We start from the raw sequence: 9,813 nt of genomic DNA, 5'->3' as shown, positions 1-9,813 counted from the left end.
ACGTTTCTGTGAATGTTCTCCCTGTTGTCGGAAACTATCAAATAAAACCAGCAGACAGTCTTATAGGTCAAAAGGAGATAAGTTTACTCTTCCTCTGCAGAGGGAGCACACTTCAGCAATACAGCAGCAGTGAATTATCACTTCAGCTATACCACAGTAGTGGGCACCCAGTCAAAGGAGCCGTACTGTAGCTCTTTTATAGTGAGGTGTAAGCAATAGAACAATTTCTTAAAGGTTACAAAAAATGCATGCTCAAAATTGTATATAAAGTGTGTATACAAGTTCCTACATCTCCTTAATAGGAAATAAAAGCTTCAGAAGGTTGTTCGCTTTACCCTTAGCAACTAATCTGCACAACAGGGCTGACATTAGTTATGCCGCAGCATGGGACAAAACTATTTAATTGGGCCCCCCTCCCTCCCGGGACAAAACGATTTAATTGGACAAACAAGCATGATATATTCCAAAGAAATAACACATTTTCTAAAGCATGAAACTGTTTAAATATACCACCAATCAACATATGACTACCTTTAACATATGAGTCTCTTTCCTGGGCCAGGCCCAGGACAGTGATTACTGAAGATGAACGAATAAAAGAAATTAACAACTTATGAAAACTTTTAGACAAAACTTGGAATATTTTTAATAATACATAAATAAAATCCTAAAGGGTGATACCCAGACTATATAATAACCTCTTTCCTATCACTAAACTAAGTGACATAAATGATTTTTAGGCTATTGTTTTGAAAATGTTCACACTCCCAGTTTACCTGACATTTAATAACAAAAACAACAACTATGTAACTGATTTGTTCATCTAGTGCGCCATTTTCTCCCAAGCTAAACAGTTTGCTGTCACTCGGTTAAACCAGAAGACCGTTAGTTAGCGGCCGAAGATGGAAAATTTGATTATATAGTAACTATTTTATTCCTTAGTTTTTATGAAGCAAATAATACAATATGAGTAAATACACCTCGAAGAAACTCCATATATGGTGTCAGATTCCACAGCTCGGCGTTCGCGCCAAAAAAAAAGCCCACACGCGCTCATTCGCACGGTCATACCGGCACGCGCCAATCAAACGCTAGAGCGAAATTTTCGTCACGGCTGACCCGGCACGTGCGGATTACCCAGCAGCCAATCAAGATCCGCGGCGAAATCCGTCGTCAGGGGCTCATCGGCACGTGCAGACAATTTTAGCCAATCAAAATCCGAGACTGAAGTCCATCGCTGAGAGCAGAACGGCACGCGCACACTTCGGCAGCCAATCATATTCCAGAGCGAAACATGTCGTCACGGCTGAACAGCAACACCAAAGCAATCAAGCAAGAAGAAGAAGAGGAATAGAGCCGGTGCGATTGGGTGGATTTATTCAACCGATTTTTTTTTCTTTCTTACCTCAGAAACGCCCTATTCCAAGTGATCTCTTTATTTAATAGGCTAATGCTCTCATTTGGTTTAACGATAATCCGTCAGTAAGTCAAAGATATATATTTAATTATGATTTCTGTGTAATGAAATAACCATCCTGGATTAGTTTTAAACAGTTTAGCGTGTTCTCTGGACGGGTCTTGCTATTTAAATAACTGAACCGAACAAAAATAAACGACATTCTATATTTAAAACGGTTTAATATACATTTTGAATGTGTATGCAGGCATGCAAGTTGTAACAGTATCCAGTTTCATACCTTTAGCATTTACAGCTGAGAATTTATTTAAAGGTCAGTCCAGCTAGTCAGCCACCAGTGAGAGTTCAGTGACATTTAAAGCTTTAAAGGGTGCTGGGGATCTCTGAAAGGGGGAAAAAAAAGTGCTGTTTTCTGTCATGGTTTGGAAAACAGTCATTAGTGACTGTAATCTGGGTTTAATCTTATCCTATGCTCTGTGAAGGAAAACTATTTGCATCTTTATGACTGGGAAAATTTTCTCCTTCAAATTTAGCCTTCAGTCTCAGCCACTTTGGTTTGAGATTAAGATTACACATGTATTTGTGAATATAGTTACTTTGAAATCTAAACTTGTTTAACAAAACAAATATTGTATGGCATTTTGGTGGGGGGTGGGTATATTACAAAAAAAAAGAGAAAAGAATACAGTATGTCCATTTGACAAATCTCCATTTTGTTTCCAGACCTCATTTAACGCTTGTGCTCCATGATAAACACTCAGACTTTTGATTTTTACCTTCTTTTTTTTTTTTAATTATTATTATTTTATTTTTTTAATGATTTTTTTTTAACCCAGTGGTGAGACACAGCACAACAAGGATGGACTGCTTCAAGGTAACTAAATTGGTGCTGCCTTTTCCAATTCAGACTTGTGCTTTTAAGTCTTCTGACATACGTTTTATTCTTTTACATTTGCATTTAGCGGATGACCTTGAACATTTTTTTAGACTAAGACAGCATTTTGTGCCATGACAATATATTTCTTTATATAATTACCCAAGCAACAAAGATTTCATTAAACGAAATGTTTTTTGACATTCAACTAGTTTTTCATTGATTTTCCCTTTTTCAGGTCAGGGAATAGATTCCCCTCTGTCTGAAATTGGTGTGCACCAAGCCGAAGCTGCCGGCCGGTACCTGCAAGATGTTCACTTTACTAATGTTTTTGCCAGCGATATGAAACGTGCCATGCAGGTGAGCTGTGGTTGCAGGACAGGTTTACAAAAGGTAGGGGGTGCCTTTTAGCTAGATGTCAAGACTTGGAATGACCCACTAGACTACTGAGATTATACTGTATGTCCTGCAGTGCATCACAGGTTTAATACACTAAATTGCCAATCTGGTGAACCATTTCCATTGATGGATGGGGTACAGGATGGCTGAGAAATTGTGTACAATTATATACCTACATAGTTTACCTAAATGGTAGGTGTACATGAGTAAACATTGTATAACTAAGTATATAAACTATATAGGGCTGCAACTAACGATTATTTTCCTAATCGATTAGTTGGCCAATTTTTTTATTATTATTATTATTTTTCATAATCGATTAATCGGAAAGGGGGAACTTTCAGTACCACTTTTTTCATTTTGTAAAAATAAAATCCACAAACTGAGTGTTACAAATATAAACTTCAGACTAAAACTTTACACAACTGTTTGTCCTACTATATAAGACTGAAAAGATCCCAATACACACAGATACACACCAGAATATATTATTAATTTAGGACTGTAATTTAATTCTGTGCTTTTTTTTGCATCTATAAAAAGTAATACATAGATACGTGTGTGTGTGTCTGTGTGTGTGTGTGTGTATATATATATATATATATATATATATATATATATATATATATATATATATATATATATATATATATATATATATAACTAACTATATATGCAATCCCTGGTTGATTGGTAGAACCTGTCATTCCCCAGGGATTGGTTAAAATACCATTGGTACAAATACCAAGTTCAATTACATTTTATTGTTGGTGTGACATTTAATTTGACTATCTGAATTATTTTTGTTTACTTTTGTTTATTTTATCCATCAATGCGACACTTGAACTTGTCTACCACTCATAGGTTTTTGCAAATTATCATTTCATTTGTAAATAAATTTAAAGTAAATTCATCAATGAATGATCGTCAGCTCAGCTAACATGATATTTGTGAATGCACGCGAATAAACAAATTGATTAATTTTAAAACATTTCATTTGAATATATTTTGATACATTTAACAAAAAAAGATGTTATTTAAACATTTTTGAAACTGTCCTACGGACCGCCTGCAATTACACCACTGACCTCTAGGGGTCCGCGGAATCACTGCAGTAGACGGTAGCGGACGTAGTGTAAGTGTATAGTACGTCATTTGGGACGCAACTTTAGTATTTACTCTCAAAAGCGTGTTTTTGGAACAGAAGTAACTGAATGAGTAAACGTGCAGCTCACAGACCAACTAATCAATAATGAGATTAGTTGACAACGATTTTCATAATCGATTGTTATCGATTTTATCGATTAGTTGTTGCAGCTCTAATATAAACTAAGTATAAACCAATTTTGTCATTTCCCTTGCTATAGTCATCTGTATGTGAGCTTGTATGTTTAAAATCTTTAACATCCACTATCGACCAAAATGTTTCTGGCTTGCACTGGAGGTTGCTGGCCCCACCCCTTCCCCTTCCCTGCTTTCATTGCTAATTTGAGCAAGGAACATCACCACAACTTTCTCCAAGGGTGCTTCAACAAATAACCTTTATCGCTGTCCTTCAGCGTTCTCCTCAGATCTCCCCAGTTAGAAATCTTCTTTCTAAATAAAATATTTTTAAAAAACCACATCACATCAATCCACATCAACAGGCCAAAGTCTTAGGACCCAAGTGAAAAGATCTTTTTTATTTTTATTTATTTATTTATTTTTTTTACTGTGAATATCTTCTACATTCCAGACTGCTGAAATTATTGTGAGGAAAAATAAGACATGCAGCAAAATAGATATTGTGACAGCTCCATCTCTTAAAGAGAGGGTAAGTGTGAAAGTCTTCTGGGTCTTGGGAACCGAAAAAAAAAAACCCCATTACTATCATTCATTTACCACATGGGAGTTAAATAAACACTGGAGTAATAATAAATGGCAAAAGTTCTGATCTGTAGTGTCTTTCAGAGCTTTGGTATTGCTGAGGGAGGCCAAGTGGAAGACATGAAGAACATGGCTAAAGCAGCAGGCCAGCTAATCCCAGAGTACACTCCTCCGAATGGAGAGACAATGGATCAGGTGTGAATAGAGGATGGATCCTTTCACTTTTTCTTGTTACATCACATATTCGCAAATAGTTTTATTAGCTTTTCTAAATATAAGATGTATGCATAGTGTAGCTTTGGTTAAATTAAATATCACAACCCAGAGTTCTTGTGTTGAAGGTTTTACTCTACTGACCAATAATCTGTTATCAGTTTATATAAATTATAAAATGCCAACCAGATTTTGACTCCACGTTTTGCTTACTGTGCCTATGCTAGCACCAAAATGTTAGTTTTCATGAATATAATTATTGGAAACATGCCTTATAAAATGCTATACACCAATCAGCCATAAAATTAAAACCACCTGGCCAATATTGTGTAGGTCCCCCTTGTGCCTCCAGAAGTGCTCTGACCTGTCGAGGCATGGACTTCTCAAGACCTCAGAAGGTGTGCTGTGGTGTCTGGCACCAAGACGTTAGCAGCAGATCCTTTAAGTCACGTATGTTGTGGGGTAGGCACTCCTTGGATCTGACTTGTTTGTACAGCACGTCCAATAGATTCTCAATTGGATTGAGATCTGGGGATATTGGAGGCCAAATCAACACGTTGAACTCATGTTGCTCAAACCATTCTTGATGAAAGAGGCCATTGCCTCTACGGAATATTGTTGCCATAAAGGGGTGTACTTGGTCTGCAGCAGTGTTTTATGTCCGGCCGATCTCTGGGTAAGCAGTCCCATATGCAGCAAGATGCTATACACTGTTTTCTGACACCTTTCTCTCAAAGCAAGCATGAAGTTTTTCAGCAATTTGTGCTATAGTAGCTCTTCTGTGGGATCGGAACAGACAGGCTAGCCTCGCTCCCCATGCACGTTAATGAGCGTTGGGCGCCCATAACCCTATCATGGGTTCACCAGTTGTCCTTCCTTGGACCACTTTTGGTAGGTACTTACTAGAGATGGGCATTCTGTTTGTTTTGTCTACTCGAGTACTCGTCGAGTACTTGAGAGAACTACATTGTTGTCTATATTCATATACTGTATGTAACATGGACGTCTTTTGCTTCTGCAGTGCATTTTGTTTGATGACATGAAGCTGTGGCCTGAGGTTAGTTACATTGATGGCTCCAAAATGACGAAAGCACAGAAGCTCATAATTACCTGCACAGCAATAAAATAGGCCAGGTTTTGTACAGGAAACATGGCAACTTTATTTTATTGAAAGCAGAGTTAGGGTCCAGTCGGAAAGTTAGCAGCTTGGGTAACTAGCTTTCACCACTTGGTAACAGGTGGGAGTTCATATTCTAGATCAGGGTGGTTAGGAGGGCTTTTTGTCCACAAAATGATAAGAGCACACACAAACCTCCTTTGGGGGGTATTTTAACTTCAACACTGCAAGCCATGCTCGTTTCCTCTCGACAATAGTTGGCATAGAATGCAAGGCATATGGCGCCGGAAACAAACATTCTTTTCGGGTTTGCTGGTGCTCAAAACAAGTATTTTCCAGGAATTTCTAAAGCTTATTGCTGCTGTTGTGGCAGCCATTGACAGCACAGCTTGACCCTGAGCTCATTTATATTCTTACTAACACTCACAAAGTTTCTGTTTAATTAATTCACTCGCTCTCTGTAGCCAGATTTAATAAGGATTCCTATAGAGGCTGGAACATAAAAACGGTACAATGGAAGTTCGTCAGTAAAAAGGTGTTTCTCAGGAAACACAGCGTGGCTGACAGAAATGTGCAAAAGCGGAAAAATTAAGAAAAATACTTCATGTTCATCGTTTTAATGATCAATCATTGAAGTCTCTTCCCAGTACTCGAGTAACTGAGTACTTGTTCCCATCCCTAGTGCTGCATACTGGGAACACCCCACAAGACCTGCCGTTTTGGAGATGCTCTGACCCAGTCATCTAGCCATCACAATATGGCCCTGGTCAAAGTTTTCCTGCTTGTAACACATCAACTTTGAGAACTGATGAGAACTCTTGCTGCCTGACATATCCAACCGGTGCCATTGTAACAAGATAATTAATGTTATTCATTTCACCTGTCAGTGGTTTTAATGTGCTGGCGGATCAGTGTATATTGGCTGACCATAAGATAATGTAAAATATGCTGGACTGCTGCCAGATCAGTTATTTGCCCTGGATGTGATCTTTTATTGTACCACAGTGCTTTGGAACTCATAAATCTGATTGGTCAGAAGGTCATTTTGTGTAACAAACAATAGTAAGAGCAAATCACTGGTTTATACTGTATTATTGAATATAACTGTATTACTCTTACTTACACAGGGACTTGAATAGCGGATCTAAATGGACATGAAAAAACTGTTGATATGGTGATGCTTAGCATTTTTGTTTATTCATTTAGTTTGTTTTCTGACAGTGGAAAGTATTCAGGATGGATGGTTTTCCAGTTTCCCGGCACATGATGATGACACATTATATGACTTTGTGTTTACCTTGTTAACTTCAGGAGAGAAAAAGAGAGGCTGGTGATGGCTGTATCTGCTATAATATAAGTGTTAACAGGAAGCTGTCTCGCAGACGTTGCATAACATTAAATGCAAGTAAAAATGGATAAAAAGTGAAAAAATAAACCTAACTTGTTTTGTAGATATTCCACAACATGGAACTATAAACAGGTGAAAAATACAGGTGTAAAACTGAGGAATAAAACAGTTTGTGTTGCTGTTAGAAAATAGTTAACTTCAGGGTGGTAACTGTAACTTTACTTCATGTTGGCTCACAAGCTTCAATAGTGGTAGGACCATTGAGTGATTCCATCACCTGTCATCAAATTATAAACTCTGTCCTCCTCTTAGGTGAAGGTCCGGATCAGCACGTTCCTTACATCTTTGTTCCAGCAGATGGCGGATGAGCATCAAGACAAAATGTGTCAAGGTGATTCATTTCAGCCAGAAGGGCCTCTTGTAGGTCGCCCGGATGATGGAGTCCAGAATGTGTTTCCTCATGCTCTTGTGGTGAGCCATGGTGCCTACATGCGGGTAGCAATGCGCTATTTCGTAGAGGACTTGGCGTGCACTGTGCCTCCTGGGGCCAACATGGCTCAGGTGTTCTCTGCCTGCCCGAACACAGGAATGTGCCGATTCATTGTGACTTTAAAATGTTATGATACAGGCGTTCAGCTTTCAGGCATGAGGTGTGTATTTGTGAACCGTAGAGACCACATGAGGGTTGAGAACAACTGAAGTGAAGTAATGTGTAATTAAGTCTGAAAATGCACTTTGGACCACTGTTGTATTCAGACCTACCATGTTTCATTTTAATTTTGTTTACATTTCATTTTGTGAATAAATTGGAGTGAGAGCTTATGAAACAACTGGGATATATTTGGAAAAGGACAGAAAAGAACTGTTTTAATAGGTGGAATTCTACTTTCTGAACCATTTGTGAAATGTATTAACTGCCACAGAAATGTGTATTTTATGCCAGATTATATACGTTAATGCAATTCAACTTCAGTGCGGCAATGATAAATTTTGGTTCACCGTGAACAGAAGAAAAAGCAGCGCCACAGCCCCTGATAGTAAGTGCATGAAGGAAGTCATAAAGCTAATGATGCACAGCTTTTGTTGTTACTGGTTAATGGGGCTTTAAATAAAGCTATTTTCCCCTCCTTTTTTTCCAGAGATGAGTCTGTGCCAGCAAGCACTACATCCTACTCTGAATGGAAAAAAAACCCTTCTACTCTGTACTTAGTGTTATACCTGTACTAATTCCCATGCCAAAATCTCTCTAGATTTTTGATGTTTTCAGACACTGGCGTGTTTTGGACTAGAGGGAAAATCTAAGCTACTAAGCATTTGTGTAACTCACTCTCTGTAAGTGTATTTGTCCGATTCTATAAATGTTCAATATTACAGTATTTACTGACTGAGACAATCAATACTTTTTCTTCTTTGACATATTCTGTGCAATAATGGCTACAATTATAATTTCTCAGGATCGAAGTCACAAGGAATCACACTTGTCCATTTAAAATAAAATTAAATTATTGGACTTTTTTTTTTTAAATTTAAACTTTCATTTATAATAAAGTATCTTAGCAAGGTGTTCAGCCCTCTCAAGCCACCAGAACAGCTTCAGTGCACCTTGGCATCAGTTCTCTGGAACTGTACTGGAGCAAAGAGCACCGTTCTTCCGAAAACAAATTCCCTCATATTGGTGCTGGAGAGCACCATCTAACACTTTACTCCTAAATCTCTCGAAAACCTGTTTAATTGTTTGGAAATCTGGTGAGTGAAGGATGGTATATTACCATAGTATATGGTAAATGGTCTGCACTTTTATATAGCACTATTTTTTTAACCTGGTTAAAAAAAACCTGGTTCTACAAAGCGCTTTACACTGGTTCTCATTCACACACACACACACGATACCACCTGCCATGCAAGGTGCTAGCTTGCCATTGGGAGCAACTTGGGGACACTTTGGCATGTGGAGCCACGTGGGCTGGGAATTAAACCACCAACCCTATGATTAGTGGACAGCCTGCTCTACAACCTGAGCCACAGCCTTATATAGTTTATATAATTTTCATCTTCATCAAACCATTTACTGAGCCCTTAAGCCCTGTGGATGGGGTGGGGTTATCCTGAAAGATCCCACTCCCATTAGGATAGAAATGTTTCATCATTGAATAAACATGATGGTGGGTGGAGTCATCCTCGAAGAGACCACTGCCATCAGGATATAAATGTTTCGCCATTGAATGAACATGGGGTGGAGTCATCCTTGAAAAGACAACTCCTATCAGTATAGAAATGTTTCATTATAGAATAAAGGTGATTAGTCAGAAGAACTTTATGTACAAAAAAATAATCAAGCAATGCTTTAGTCTGCAAAATAAATAAATGCCCACAACATAACAAAACTACCATTTTCCCCTTTAATTTGTCACCTGTCTGTACATATCTGAAATTGTTACCATATTATATAACTACAATTAAACATATGAATGGGAAGCTTTAATGTACCAGTTGATAAAAATAAAAAAAACCCAACATTTAATATTACTAACTAGAAAAATGGAGCTAGTCTTATTATTGCAGCTTGGCTAATTAGGAAA

At 37.9% G+C, this 9,813-nt stretch overlaps 1 protein-coding gene across 1 annotated transcript; it reads left to right on the top strand.

The window, feature by feature from the left end:
- Positions 1–1,066: 1,066 nt before the first annotated feature.
- tigara (TP53 induced glycolysis regulatory phosphatase a) lies at positions 1,067–8,610 on the top strand. Its single transcript, XM_053631757.1, has 6 exons — positions 1,067–1,482; positions 2,254–2,291; positions 2,530–2,651; positions 4,426–4,503; positions 4,641–4,751; positions 7,547–8,610. The coding sequence occupies exons 1-6, from the start codon at positions 1,451–1,453 to the stop codon at positions 7,931–7,933; spliced, it is 768 nt and encodes a 255-aa protein (XP_053487732.1). The 5' UTR covers positions 1,067–1,450; the 3' UTR covers positions 7,934–8,610.
- Positions 8,611–9,813: the final 1,203 nt, after the last annotated feature.

This window comes from Ictalurus furcatus, chromosome 8, assembly GCF_023375685.1.
Source record: "Ictalurus furcatus strain D&B chromosome 8, Billie_1.0, whole genome shotgun sequence".
Lineage (NCBI taxonomy): Eukaryota > Metazoa > Chordata > Actinopteri > Siluriformes > Ictaluridae > Ictalurus > Ictalurus furcatus.
The sequence above is the reverse complement of the archived record's forward strand: the minus strand, read 5'-3'. Positions and strand labels throughout refer to the sequence as shown.